Consider the following 14,428-nt stretch of genomic DNA (forward strand, 5'->3'; position numbering starts at 1 on the left):
AAAAAAAAAAAAAAAAAAAAAAAAAAAAGCGTAAACTTTGGTTCAGCCGGTTGTACAGTTGTACCAGTCCAGCTGTTTTAATTTGAAGCTTCCGGTGCGTGGTGGGCCGTCTTCCCTCCTCTTCGATCCTCGAGGAATCCCCTCTGCCCTAGAGCCTCTTTTTCCCGACTTCTCTACCTCGTTTGTAGGCTCAGTTCTGATTCTTTCAAGAATTTTCAAGCGCAATTTTACCTTTGCTGGAAATCTTGGTAGTGCAGCCATGGCAGCGCAGCAGCAACAACTTGATAAGATGCAACTCCGCCAGAATTATCGTAATCTCTGGCACACTGACCTTATGCATACTATTCAGGCTGACACTCCTTGTAAGTTCTCGCTTTCTTCCGTCTCTCTATCTTCGCATGTTTGTGCTGTTCTTCGCCTGATTTTGTTTACTTTCTGATGAGGGTTAATCTTTGATTGCAGATTGCTGCCTTGCGTTGTGGTGGTGAGTGTGGTGGTTTTTTAATTTCTTTTTTTCTGATGTCGTGTTCTTCTTGGAATTTACTCATGGATCTGCTTTATTCGCGTAGTTCGTTTATCTGTGTTTATTGAGCTATTTGCTTTCAATTTCATAGGGGTTTTGGCTTGTCTTTTCTCCTTGATATCTGATTGATGGGCTTGTCTTGGCTCTTTCCAGATCTTGATTTTCTAGATAAATGTAGAGGCGTTGACTCGTTTTCTTTTTGCGTTGACTTGGTGGTGATTGTGAAATTTTTTGTTGTTTCTGAAAATTGAGTAGTAACTTCAATTGGTTATGATTGCGCTGATGGAATTTCGTAGAGCCGATGATTTGTCTCCGTCCCTAGCTCCTAACTATAATCTGCACTCCGATGGCATAACAACGATTAGACTCAATTGTCAAACCAAAGTCTACGACTCATTAGTTATGCAATTTAGAAGGGTCAATATCCTTCAAATCAACGTCAATTGAGCAAATTGAATTTAATGAGTTTAATCAAAGATCGTGTTACATTAGATGAACCCTTGATAGGAAATATAACGGTGTTTCCTTTGCAACTAGTTTAAGGTGTTGATGGTGCTGTAGGAGATTATCCATCTTTGCTGTTTCTCTCTACACATTTCATCTCGATGTGGCTTCGGGGTGGCAAGGATCTAGCGAGATTACTTTGTGTAATGAAGGATTAGGTTACTTCTAACGATTTTTACCTTCAATTTGAAAATAGGATTGCCATTATTCATTAGATGTTCATCTCCTCATGTGGTGTTTGGATAAAAGTGGGGAATGAAAAATGGAAATCTTGCTACTTGTGGCAGATTTATGGCTTGTGTTCATGAAATGGTTAGGAAGATACTGTCGAAGTTAAAGATGATTGTTGTGGGTTTATATTGGCAGAGGTGGAGTTTTCACCCGTCTTTGGTGCAAAGTAAATTGCGCCAACATCTCTTTTTCTTTACATCCCAGAAACGTAATTTTTTATTTAGCCCTATCAGTGAGAAATCATGAACTTTTATTTGTTTCTTTAAAAGCCAAAGCATTGGTTTCATGTAGTAACTGCATGTTTGTTCCTTCTTGTAGTGGGCCTTGTGTATCATATATGCTTCGTAAGAGAGCTCTATATAATGACATGTCAAGGTAATTCATTTTGTTTTATTGACTTCCTAAAAAGTTAGGATGTGATTTGGTTTTGTTGAGTGATTTTCATGTTTTCTTTTTCCATAGATATGTATGCTGTGCAGGCTATATGCCTTGTAGTGGCAGGTGTGGAGAAAGCAAATGCCCTGAATTTTGCCTTGGCACAGAGGTACACAAATTTTCATTTGGAATATTTTTATTTATCTAATACTTGCTTTGGAGTGTATGTATATCAATAAATCTTATGATTTTCCAGAATAAAGTGGATGCGTGCATTAATCAGTAGTACCACAATTTTTTTATGTTTGCTTACCTTTAGGAAGTGAAGAAAACAAAACCTATTGTCCCTTTTGTATTGGACTTGATGTGGCCTGAGAGTGGTAGGTAGGTATCTGTGGATTCTTATTGAACTTCATCCACAGAAAAATATCTGCTTCTACGAGAAGCAAATGATTGTGAGATCCTATATCGGTTGGAGAGGGGAACAAGCATTCTTTATTAGAGTGTGGAAACCTCTCCCTAGTAGACGTGTTTTAAAAACATTGAGGGGAAGCCTAAAATGGAAAGCCTAAAGAGGACAATATCTGCTAGCGGTATGGCTTGGGCCGTTATAAATGGTATTAGAGCCAGACACTGGGCGATGTGCCAGCGAGGAAGCTAAGCCCAAAAGGGGTGGACATGAGGCGGTGTGTCAGAAAGGACGCTGGGCCCCGAAGGGGGGTGGATTAGGGGGTCCCACATCGATTTGAGAAAGGGAATGAGTGCCAGCGAGGATGCTGAGCTTCGAAGAGGGGTGGATTGGGGGGTCCCACATCGATTTGAGAGGAGAACGAAGCATTCTTTATAAGGGTGTGGAGACCACCTCTCCCTAGCAGTCGCGTTTTAAAAACCTCGAGGGGAATTCCAAAGAAAAAACCCAAAGAGGACAATATCTACTAGCGGTGGGCTTGAGCTGTTGCAGAGATTTTGATTGCTACATTTGTGTTTGATCTGGGGTTCCAAGTTATATGTTCAAGGATTGGAAAATAGCATATTTACGTGCGATTCATATATTAGACTGTGAATGTTTGATTAATCCACCACACCTAAATGGTGTGAAAGTTATCTTATTTATAATCAAATAAATTATAAGGATATGGAAATAGTAATAAATGGAAATAACAATAAATGGAAAGATATCTATAATAAGGCAAATATTAGATATTTGCCTTATAATAAAATATCAAATATAATATATATGGGAAAGTATAATTTATTACTAAATATCCTTAACATAGACATTCCAAATTTATTCTTGCTTTCAGCACCGCAACAGTTAATTAATATATGTTCAATCTTCAAGGTTTTCCTCTGCTTTGGGAATTCAGTGGCTTCAACTCGGTTCTTGTTGCAAGACGAATTCAACATACAGACAACACAATGTGACAATTGCATTATTGTATGTGCTACCAGCTCTATCTCTCAATTTCTCTCTATAATTCTCAGTGTCTTCTATTTATGCATTCTCAAATTATTCAGGGTTTTATGTTCTGTCTACAACAAATAGCATGTATATTTTCCATCGTTGCAATGATAGTAGGAAGTGAAGAAATTCAAGAGGCTTCTCAGCTACTTTCTTGCTTGGCTGATATGGTTTACTGCTCGTAAGCTCACCCCTTCCAAATCTTGCTTTTTATTCTCCGCATTCATGCTCAAGATACTAATAATTCTTCTTTCAACAGGGTTTGCGCATGTATGCAGGTAATGAGTGAAAGGATTCTTCAGGTATCAAAATTTGAATGATAAATCATTAGCTAATTGTGTGGTGGTTTGCAGACTCAACACAAGATTGAGCTGGATAAGAGAGATGGCGTGTTCGGACCGCAAGTAATGGCAGTGCCTCCTCCTCAAGTGATGTCTCGGATCGATCAACCGATTCCTCCCTCGGTCGGATATCCACCACAACCTGCATATGGACAGCCCTATAGTTATCCTCAACCTCAAGGCTATCCAGCTCCTGGCTATCCAGCTCCGGGCTATCCACAATCAGGCTACCCCCCCACTGGACAGCCCTATAGGTAATGTCTGCACTCTTCCGCAGATACCTTAGTCATATTCATTGTGATTTTCGTCCGAGTTTGTCGCTCTCACTTGTATTTGTCGATTTGTAGAATGATCAGTACAGGTTACATGATGTGATGTCGATTAAAGAATGATTTGAATTTGTTAAGTTTTTCTATTTTGGAACTTTTTTTTCTTTTTTGAGGGATTGAATACTCTGATTAGCTGTTTGCAAAAATGGAAGTATTGAATACTCTCATTTCTTCTTGTTTTCATGGTTGAGGCAGCAGGCACATGCTTGAAAATAATAGTGTTCTATACAATAATTGTGTCGGAATCCAAACCTATCATTAAGATATGCTGCAATTTTGATGTCGTGAATGAAGGTCGACCGTGTAAAGGGTTCGTTCGCCCCTGTTTTCTAGGCTTCATGATGGTCTTTGTACCTCTAGATATCTCGAGCTCTTGTACTCAAAATGTCTAGATTACAACTGCTCTTAAATCTATGATGACTTAAAAGAAAGTGGCCGGAATGAATTAAGATTTTGTTATAGTATTTATGGATGCTGCAATTATGATTTCGTGAATGAAGGCTGACCGTGTAAAGGGTTCGTTCGCCCTTGTTTTCTAGGCTTTATAATGGTCTTCGTACCTCCTTTAGATATCTCGTGCTCATAATATCTAGATTGGAATGAACTAAAATTTTGTTATAGTATTTACGATTTCAAACCTATCAATGCTTAATCACGAGATGGTATGACAAAAATAATAACGAACACAAACATGTATCACATTTAATACCCGTATTGTTTCTATCGAATATGCCAGCTAACATTAATAAATATCCATGTTAACATGATAATACACATATTAAAGTTTGTATACTATGAATTACATATAAGATATGCAAAAGGCATAATTAACAAATGGGAAGAAGAAAAATTACTTATTTACTGTTAGATCTCCGGCAAGCCGCCACTTTTGGAGGAAGCGCTCGGAGTAGCATTGGCGGTGGTGGAGGACAAACTCCAGTGATCGGAAAACGCCATGGACGACGAAAAGCTGCTGCTGGTGCTAGTACTTCCACATTTAGCCACAGTCCTTACGCTCTCAATCAACTCCTGAGTGTGACCTTCCTCCTCCAAAATCTCCACCAATCGCTTCGGACTAATCACCAATTTCACCTTCCAAACCCCCCCGCCGTTCTTCTCACTGCTCCTCGAAAAAACCTCCGTCTGCGACCTCCTCAAAACCCCCTGATAATCAAACGACATTCTGTACGGCGCCATACCCGCCGCCGCCGCCGCCGTCGCCTCCGGTACACTATTCGACCTCACGTGCCCCTCACGCGCCCTTATCATTCCCATTTCCCCTTCTTCTGTCTCTCCTCTGTTTCTTCCCCTGTTTCTCTGAAGCAAGTAGTAGGATTTCCCCGGAAGCAGCTCCTCGTTGTGCGGTAATGGGTTCCAAAAAAGATCTTGGCTTTTGAATATTCCATAGCCAGGAAACTCATCGGCGATGCACCCGACGGTAATCGGAGAACCCAACTCCATAATCCCGCCATTGGACGTGATTACCTTGATTTTCCCCTGAATCTCACCAGACCCACCGCCGAATAAGCAGTTCCCCATTCCGATAAACACAGAGAAGCTCTGTTTTACTCTGTTCTTCTCTGTTCTATGAGATTGAAGGCCTTTTTTGGGGGTATAAATCGGAGGGAAGGGGAATCGGGAAAATGGGTGTCGGTGGAGAAGGATCTTTCTACCCTTTTTCGTTAAGAAAATGAATGGCGATGGATTTATAGAGGAAGCAGATAGGGATTATGATAGTGGAAACAAAGAGAAAGATGAGAAAAGTGTAAAGGAAGAAGAAGGAGTGGGATTGGATTAAAATTATGTTGGTGTTTTGTAGTGGCGATGGATGGATGGCTGGATTTCTTCTGGATTTGTTCTTTCATGTTCATTCATGTTCTTACGCGCAAACTCACATTTATTTTATTTGCTTCTCCAACTGTTTTTCATGCATATTTTTTTCCCCACCCTAACTCCTAGACTATTTAATTCATTTTATTTCCTTTTTTTTTTATAACGAGAAATTTGAACCTATAATCCTTAGATCGGTGATGGATAAAAAATAAATTTTTTTCTTCTTTTGTACTCGTATATCTTATTCATCTATGTCATTGTCAATTTCTCCGTGCCCAACAGTTATATGTTGTAAGCTGTTGTTGTTGCTTTTTTGCTTGCATCACATATAACACCAATTTCAATCTCTTGCAACTCTTTTTCGAAATCTCTCTACCTCTGTTTTCTAAAACTTTCTTCTTCAACCCGGGCCAGAGGCTCGAGCATACGTCGCTTGGTCGTAGGCGACGTAAGAATGAATTGACTTAACTCGCTTCTTGTCGGAAAGTGAGTGCCGTACAATCGGTTTATTCTTTTTATTCTTTCATGAAATTAGTTTGTGTCTTAATTTTAGAAAGCATCTATTTAATTCTAGAATTTTTTAATTTCTAATTATGTGTTCGATAGACATTTGAATTTTAAATTTGTGTCCGGTGGAACTTTGTCTTGTTCAATATTTTTTAAAACATTCGTGAATCTACGCTAGTAATATATATTTGATAGATCTATCTATTAAACATAAAATTAAAGGAAGACACGGTTGAAAAGAGAAGAAATGAGTAAAATATATTTTAGAAGATTCTTTATGGCAACTTTGTCTTCCCGAAAGTGGAACTCAATGGACCCGTATGTTTCCTAACACACTTGTTTTAATTAAAAACAAATTGACCAACTTTAATGATCTCGGAATGCTTCATTTTTTTCAACTCCGTGAAAGAAAAGAAATAACTAGTAAATATTATATTTTGAATTATATTCTATTTTAGTCTCTATACTTCAAAATAATAATAATAATAATAATTAATTTAGTCTATTTTATTATTATGCCCAATTATATCATATTTTTTCTCGTCACAAAATCTTATTATGCCTAAACACAATAATGTAATGTTTATTAATTGCACGTTGTAACCTAATTTTTTATGTTTAAATTTAAAATTTACCGAACAGTAATTTATTTCATATTAAATTAAATAAGTCGTAAATAGTTTTAATGAATTTTGATTAAAACAAGAGCAACAATATTGAATGATTTAGTGATAAATATTCAATTTTCATTTTAAAAATTATTCACAAGATTAGCTTCCATTTTTGTAGGCTAATTTTTTTTTTTAATTGGGTAATAAATAGAAATTCTTTTTGAAATAATCAAATTACTTTAAAAAAAATTATAATTTTAATTAAAATCTTTTTTTTTTTAAATTGTTTGAAAAAAAAAAAAAAAAAAAAAAAAAAACTTCAAAGAGTAGTTTTGAAGGCACTCCCTGATTAGCGGGGAGTGCTATGGCGTTGACAGTCCCATGCTGATGGTACCACAAATTCAAGAACTGATACTCACTTTGACAAACCAACTCAATGAAATCAGTTGGAGACCCTACACATTTCTGGTTGCTGCTTAAAGACATTTCGTTTCATTTCTACGCCCCGATAACGTCGGTTTTTCTTTTCTCCGTCCACCTACGTGGTATTGACATTCTATTCTCTTTAAATCCGGGACAAACACGAACGCAAAATATAAACAAAAAGCTATTGCAAATAAGCAGGTTGTTGTGTATAGAGGGGGGTATTGTGATCAGGACAAAATGCTTGAGCCTGCTAGCTATAGCATCAGTTCATAATCTTCTACCAATCTTGGCGAACCTTCTGCCAATTCCGAATATGACTGCCTTTGTTAATAGTCCACGGTCAATGGTGCAGGCTAGAGCAATGGCTCCACCAACCACGAGCAGTTTGGGAATGTTCTTCCGAGCTGGTTTTTCTGATGAGTTTGAACTTTGATCCTCCATGGAACCATTGTGGGAGCTGTTTTCCAGAGATCTCAAGTAATCTACATTAACTTTGGTGTTGATTTGAGCCATGAAGGCACAGTGTGGTACCGAGGAACTTGATGCTCTCTCTTTTTGGTATGCTCGTAGCCCGGGATCGATCTTTTTAACAGTTCCCCACATTCCTTGACGAACTCCGAGCTTGGCAATTTCCCAAGGGATGCCCATGTCTTCGTAGTGAAACAGTATAACCTCGCATGCAGTTAGCTGTCCGTCCCCCTTCTTCGATTCAGCTGCTCCGATATCCAATCAGAGTAAGAAGAAAAAAAGTGTGAAGAAACTAACTTCCAAGTAGAAAAGAAAATATGGAACAGAAAAAGGAGAAGGATTGACAACAGGACAGCATAAAGATGAGAAAATAGTTACCTGCACGAATGCACCAGCTCGAGTAGTACAAATCAACCCGTCTTGGTTTGTTGCATCTCGGTACAGAGGAACATGGTACACTCTACACAACGAAAAATATATCGACGTGTTATTGCCAGAAAAGTAATTAGGAAAAATCTCGCAGAACAACAGTCATTAGAGCACTTCTCCAAGCGAAATCTACAGACCTATTCATGAGGCCTAGCATAGATTCGATAGACGTGACACCGAGTTAAGAGGAACAGTGACTAACTAAAATGTCCCGCTATCACATTTACCGGTTAACTAATGAACTAGAATCGGATAAAACCTGATTATAATATCAACACAAATATACCCTTTTAGGGTCAACACACAGATTGTATTTCCATTCATCACAGAGATAATGATTTTATGCTACAACTTTTCGAACATCACAGAAGGACAGGGGTGGGGGAGCGTGCACGGAAGGGTTAATGTAAGAACCAAACATGGCTCAATCAAGACGATACGAGGTCAGTCAGACAGATAGTAACAAAGAAGGAGACATGGACAAGATATCATGCGAAGAGACACGGATGATTACTAGATATACCTTTGTGACACAGTAATATTAACAAAGAAGGAGACATGGACAAGATATCATGCGAAGAGACACGGATGATTACTAGATATACCTTTGTGACACAGTAATATGATCGCCCTGCTTCCCAGATTCGTCGCCCGATTATATACTCTCTGTCACTACAGAAGAAAGGAAACTGAACCACCAAAGAAAAAAGGAAAAGCACATTAAAACCGCGTCGCCACCAAAACTAAAAGGGGGGAATATAGCATTCACCAGCAGAAATAGAAAAGAAAACAGCTGCCTCACCTTGCGCACCCAATGAACTATCATGGTTCCTGTTGTTGGGCATTCTGCCAAAGTTCTAGCAGATATGAGCATGTCATCCCATTTTGACCGAAACTCGTCATCCCAAAAGAACTCCCTCACCATCTCCGGAGTTGCGTTTTCATACACAGTTCTACTTCTATATTGTGGAGGTCCAGTCTGGTAAGGCCACACACAAACGCGAAATAGTACAGTAAGCAAGCTACTAAGTGTTACGTGTCGCGAAAATGGACAAAATCAAGGCTGATAAAACAATGTAAGACAGTAAGACTGCAATGATCATTTCATTTTACTTGAATATCATACCTTGATCATTCATAGATGAACAATAATTCAATCGGTTAAACATATTAGCTTTAATTCAGTTGGCAAGCTAAGAGCTACATATGAATCTCAACAATATTTTACTTAATAATAACCATGGCTTAAGGAAGCAAGGAGGCTCACGGAACACAGTAAGATAATGCGACAGGTAGCTAGACATACAACAGGAAAACTAAACTAAGAAGATGGATAGACGGTTGTGAGAAGAGATCACTACTCTACGCTGCTATACAGACCACAAGAACAACAGCTACTGCGCTACACTCGTTCCTAATCGATTTATACCATACCAAGATGCAAGGTATCTCTGTTATATACAACCATTAAAAAATAGCATTGAAATCATTGTGTAGCAAAGGGGGACTACCTCAGGATCTCTTCTCCATGCTTGATAACTCATATTCGAAGTAGAACGATCCATCATTTGAATCCACGCGGGTCCTCCATCTTTCTCTTCAACTAGCTTCCATAGGTACTCCAAATCATCATCATTCACAACTTTCAAATTTTCTCCTTCAAGTTCTAACAAACTGATGCACAACAGAATCAGATGTTAGAAATGAATATCAACCAAGGATAATCCAATTTTCAATTCCAACCCACCAAGTACCAAAACTAAACTTAACCAGCTACAATTTTACTCTGTTTAAAACAAGAACAACAATCAATCCACTGAATAATTGCTTGAAAGAACAACTAAACAACCTCGAGTCAGAATCGGAGTTCGACGGCGAAGAGGAAGTTTCCTTCTCATCTTTTCCATCAAAGGAGCTAAGTAAACAGCTAGGCATCTGAAAGTTCAAGGAATTGAAGCTCGGAATTGACCCCAACAACGAGAAGGAAGTCGACGTCGACTTAGACTCATCCGAACCTGAAGAATCCAACATTTCTCGTCCCAAATTAGCCCATTTCGGTTTCCAACTCCACCCCACCAAAACTCCAACAATAACCGCAATCCAAAGAGGAGCAATCAACACCATAAGCTCGCCAAGCACATCAACAATTCTGGGTTTCCCCAAAATCCCCGACAAAATCGAAAGCAAAGCCATACGAATCAAGTAAAAAAAGAAGAAAAAACAAAAAGAAAAACCCTCCAATTTAATCAAACAAATAGGCGTCAAAGCACATAGATTAATCGAGGGTTTCAAGAGAAGAAGAGAGAAACAGAAAAAAAAAAACGGTGGGCTTCACTCGAAATCAATTCCAATGATTACAAGAAGGCGCAAATGAGTATAAAATGAATTCAGAAAATGGAAGAATAAGAAGACGAAGATGAACGATTAGATTTAGATAACAGTTTGTGAGAGTAGATTGAAGAGATAAGGAAGAAAACAAGAACTTGAGAATGGCTGTGGATAAGGATTCAGAGATAGCGGTAGAGGAGGATGCCCTTAAGATTGCCGTAGGCCCAAATAATTTTCATTTAATTTTTACAATTTATTTTAATTATTTATTTCTATGGTTCATATTATATGTTAATATATTATATACAAATGTATTTATTATTATATTGAAGAGTTCTACAATAATATTAACATTTGAGGCCATTCTCTCTTGTTGGAAAACGACAATATATGCCTTGACAATGAAATTATTTAAATTTCATTTTTTTAAATTCCAAAAATTAAATATCTCCTTCTATAGATTTTTTTTTATAAAAAAAACCCGTGTAATTGAGGTCGGTATGAGTTACGGCTAAGCGAAGAAATCAAATGGGTAAGAACCGAAAGCTAGCATATGAACGTTGGTTGCAGTGTCTCGATGTTATAACTTGGAGATTTAATGTCTGGCTTAGAACGCTGAAAAACATGGCTTGATGAGTGGAATTTTTCGTTGTTCTTTTGTCTTTTCTAGACCGTCTTTAGGTTTGGAATATGTGTTGGGGCTGGATGATAACACGCTCCAATATGATTGTTGTAATTCTCCATGTCCAAAATTTAGAATCTAATGGTCCCGACATTCTCTACTTACAACATGGTCATTGTACCGACCCAGATCCACCGCTAGTAGATATTGTCCTCTTTAGGCTTTCCCTTTCGGGCTTCCCCTCAAGGCTTTAAAACACGTCTACTAGAGGAAGGTTTCCACACACTCATAAAGGGTGATTTGTTCTCCTCCCCAACCAATGTGGGACATCACAATCCACCCCCCTTTGAGTCTCAGTGTCCTCGCTGACATTCGTTCCTTTCTCCAATTGATGTGGAACCACCACCACCAAATCCACCCCTCCTTTGGGGCCAGCGTCCTTACTGGCACACCTCCTCGTGTCTATCCCCCTTCGGAGAACAGCGAGAAGGCTGACACATCGTCTGGTATCTGACTCTCATACCATTTGTAACGACCCAGATCCACCGCTAGCAGATATTGTTCTCCTTAGGTTTTCTCTTTCAAGCTTCCCCTTGTAAACACGTTTTAAAGCCTCGAGGGGAAGCCCGAAAGGGAAAGCCCAAAGAGGACAATATCTGCTAGAGGTGGATTTGGGCCGTTACAATCATGTTACTTACTACTCGTTTTTAAGAGTGAAAATTATTCTCATAGACCAACATAGATCTTTTGAGCATGTTTTGCACTCACTTCAAAAAAATTTCAAGAGACTATCAAACCACTCTTAATTCAATGACATATATCTTAACTAATTGTGTTATGGGTTGATTCGATACTACGGGACCTTGATCCAAGCCCACAAGACACATAAAGCCCACACATTTGGAAAGGGAAAAAAAGAATCTCGAGGACCACGAGGCTGAGCCAAAGTGAACTCAAAGGAGTAATGAAACCCCAAGATGGGTAACGGGTCGGAATGAAGATTTCAAAATTACTCTTTTATCCCCACATTATAAAGATATGGACGAACGTGCCACGACAACTAAATATAGAGGAAATGAATACTTATATTAGGTTTACAAATACAAGATAATTTTATAAATTATGAAAAAATTCAAAAATATATTTATAATAATAATATTTAATAGTCAATTTATCACAAATAATTAATTGATTAAACATATATTAACTACTAAACTAATATTTTCATAATTGTTTTTAATATTTTTGGTATATTATTTAATAAATAGAAATAAATAAATCAATTATAAATAGTTTGAATTAACTAATTAATTGAAATTTAATATTAATAAAGAAGAAAACAAGAGAGAGTGTGAGCCTTGATCTTAGAACTTAGCAGACTTAGCTTCAAACCAAAACCCTCAGGCCCTAACCATCTTCATCCAAGAGCCCCTAATTGGTGTTCGTTTCGTTGATTCGCCCCCAACTTCAATCATTTATAATCCGATCAAGTTCCGGCCGTCGTGTATTTGACTGTCCCACGCCACTGCCATCCCTTTTGTCTTGGTGTTCCATCTTCATCACTGCTATCTTCGTCTTCATAAATGGGTTGCAGGAAGAAAGGAGTCCCAGATTCCCAAAACGAGGTAGAGCATTTTGACTTTTCATGGCAAAGGGTTTAATCTATCTTTTGCGTTAATCTTGGAGGGTTTCTGTTTGTTTCGTATGTATTTTTTAACAAGAAAGAAGAGTTCCGTGCGAATTTGCTTTGATTTTAAAGTGGGTTTGTGTTCATGGGGAGATGGCACGTTTCATCTAATGCTTCCATTTTAGATTGCAATAAAGATGTAGATCCTAATCCTAGTAATGGCTGTTGCATTGCTTCGGATTGTTTGGTAGAGAGGAGTTATGAAAATGTTGATTATGATGATTGCAAGGCGAGAATTAGATGCTATTTTGAGAAAATTCTTTGGGTTTTTTTAAAGGAAATTGGTCGTAGAGGATTTGTTAGGCCACTGCCTGCGTTAATAGGTGAAGGGGGAGCTTTGGATTTGTTTGAACTGTTCTTGGTAGTAAGAGATAAAGGAGGTTCTCAAGTGGTTTCAGAGAAGAAACTATGGTCTTCAGTGGTTGTCGAATTAGGTTTGGATCTTGGGCTTTCGGCGTCGGTGAAATTGATTTATTCCAAGTACTTAAGTGATCTAGAGAAATGGCTTATGGTGAGATGTGGAGACACAAAACTGGAAAATGGGAGCTCTGATTATTGCTACAAGAAAAGTTCTCCATTTTTATCGGAACTCGGGGCAAAGATTAACGGTATGTTGTATGGTGTGCCGAGACAAAATAGCATATATGATGAATGTTTTGGATTCAAATCTAACAAACAGAATGGGAACGTTAATGTTGCTGCTGCTGCTGCAGTGGAGAAGGAAATAAAATTCCCTGAAATAAAGAAGAAAGAGCACGATCTCCATGGGGATGTTACATCAATTCAACAAGATTGTACAGAGACGCATCCAATCCATGTTATTGAAGATGGTCAAAGTTTGGATGCTGTTAATGTTGAAGCTGAAATAGAATCTCTTGGGAAATATCGAGAATCGTTATTACGAATGCTGAAGTGGGTGAGAAAGACTGCGAAGCATCCTGAAGATCCATTAAATGGTACAATACCGGGGACATCTAGGTGGAAAGGTTACTCGAGCGACGATGCATTATGGCTTCAAGTAATCAGGGCAAAGGATGCTCTTCTAATTAGGAAGGGTGTTGACAAAATTGCTGAGAAACGTCTGTTAATACAGGTAGATTTCACCCACTTATTCTGATTGTAAGCCAGTTCTCTCTCTCTCCCTCTTCCCCTTTTTTCCTTGACCGATCGACATACTTGCTTTCTTGCTTTGGACTGCAATTATGCGCAAACTGACGTGTGCAGGTATTACGATCTTTGGCTTTCTTTTTCAGGATAGAGTCTTCTGATCATAATCAGCGCCCTTTTCTTTCATATATAGAACGGGAAAGTTACCTCCTGCTATTAGAACCTTGGGTCTCCATCATCATAAGCAAGCAGCATACGACTACTGTCTCCCTGTCTTGCGTCCTATGTGATAACATGATGGACACAGTAAGGAAAACTTAGATCTTTGTCATTGGGTTTACTAGCATAGTCTTTACTTTATCAGGGATACTTAAAAGGCCAATAGGATCAGGTTTGACCTTGTTTATGGGTTCTGACGTTTTCACCTTTTAGCTCACTATTAGGAGTTTACATCTCTCAATTTTCACGTAAGTTCGGCTGAAAACATAACAGAGCTCTTGCCACCACCAATAGAACGTGTTTATATTTATTACCTTTCTTTTGGGAGAACAAGGTCTTAGTGTTTTCTAAATGGAAGTTGTTATTCGTTATAAAGTCGAGTGTCAAGTTGTGCAGGGTAGTCTATGCTCTTGGGGGGGGGGGGGG

The 14,428-nt window shown here is 38.3% G+C and overlaps 4 protein-coding genes across 6 annotated transcripts in view; 2 read left to right on the plus strand and 2 right to left on the minus strand.

Moving 5' to 3' along the window:
- The first annotated feature begins 34 nt into the window (after nucleotides 1–34).
- LOC111437639 lies at nucleotides 35–3,946 on the plus strand. Its single transcript, XM_023075703.1, has 8 exons — nucleotides 35–362; nucleotides 463–484; nucleotides 1,577–1,633; nucleotides 1,721–1,802; nucleotides 2,976–3,071; nucleotides 3,152–3,276; nucleotides 3,355–3,373; nucleotides 3,449–3,946. The coding sequence occupies exons 1-8, from the start codon at nucleotides 260–262 to the stop codon at nucleotides 3,692–3,694; spliced, it is 750 nt and encodes a 249-aa protein (XP_022931471.1). The 5' UTR covers nucleotides 35–259; the 3' UTR covers nucleotides 3,695–3,946.
- A 683-nt stretch (nucleotides 3,947–4,629) lies between these two features.
- On the minus strand, nucleotides 4,630–5,304 carry LOC111437546. Its single transcript, XM_023075556.1, has one exon. It carries the CDS (start codon nucleotides 5,302–5,304, stop codon nucleotides 4,630–4,632), a length of 675 nt encoding a protein of 224 aa, XP_022931324.1.
- A 1,862-nt stretch (nucleotides 5,305–7,166) lies between these two features.
- Nucleotides 7,167–10,526, minus strand: LOC111437578. Its single transcript, XM_023075606.1, has 6 exons — nucleotides 9,889–10,526; nucleotides 9,551–9,713; nucleotides 8,842–9,018; nucleotides 8,645–8,728; nucleotides 7,989–8,070; nucleotides 7,167–7,855 (listed from the first exon to the last, which is right to left on the minus strand). The coding sequence occupies exons 1-6, from the start codon at nucleotides 10,230–10,232 to the stop codon at nucleotides 7,410–7,412; spliced, it is 1,296 nt and encodes a 431-aa protein (XP_022931374.1). The 5' UTR covers nucleotides 10,233–10,526; the 3' UTR covers nucleotides 7,167–7,409.
- A 1,826-nt stretch (nucleotides 10,527–12,352) lies between these two features.
- Nucleotides 12,353–14,428, plus strand: part of LOC111437591 (AT-rich interactive domain-containing protein 2-like) — a 5,001-nt gene continuing 2,925 nt past the window's right edge. The window contains exons 1-3 of one of the 3 annotated variants that reach the window (XM_023075628.1): nucleotides 12,353–13,503; nucleotides 13,537–13,769; nucleotides 13,901–14,089. In XM_023075628.1, coding sequence (XP_022931396.1) covers nucleotides 12,762–13,503; nucleotides 13,537–13,769; nucleotides 13,901–14,089 — 1,164 coding nt within the window. In that variant the 5' untranslated portion in view covers nucleotides 12,353–12,761. Of the gene's footprint in view, nucleotides 13,770–13,900; nucleotides 14,090–14,428 lie in introns of all 3 variants that reach the window. The other 2 variants (XM_023075627.1, XM_023075629.1) reach the window with 2 other exon arrangements.

This window comes from Cucurbita moschata, unplaced genomic scaffold (genome assembly GCF_002738365.1).
Source record: "Cucurbita moschata cultivar Rifu unplaced genomic scaffold, Cmos_1.0 Cmo_Scf00064, whole genome shotgun sequence".
NCBI classification, from domain to species: domain Eukaryota; kingdom Viridiplantae; phylum Streptophyta; class Magnoliopsida; order Cucurbitales; family Cucurbitaceae; genus Cucurbita; species Cucurbita moschata.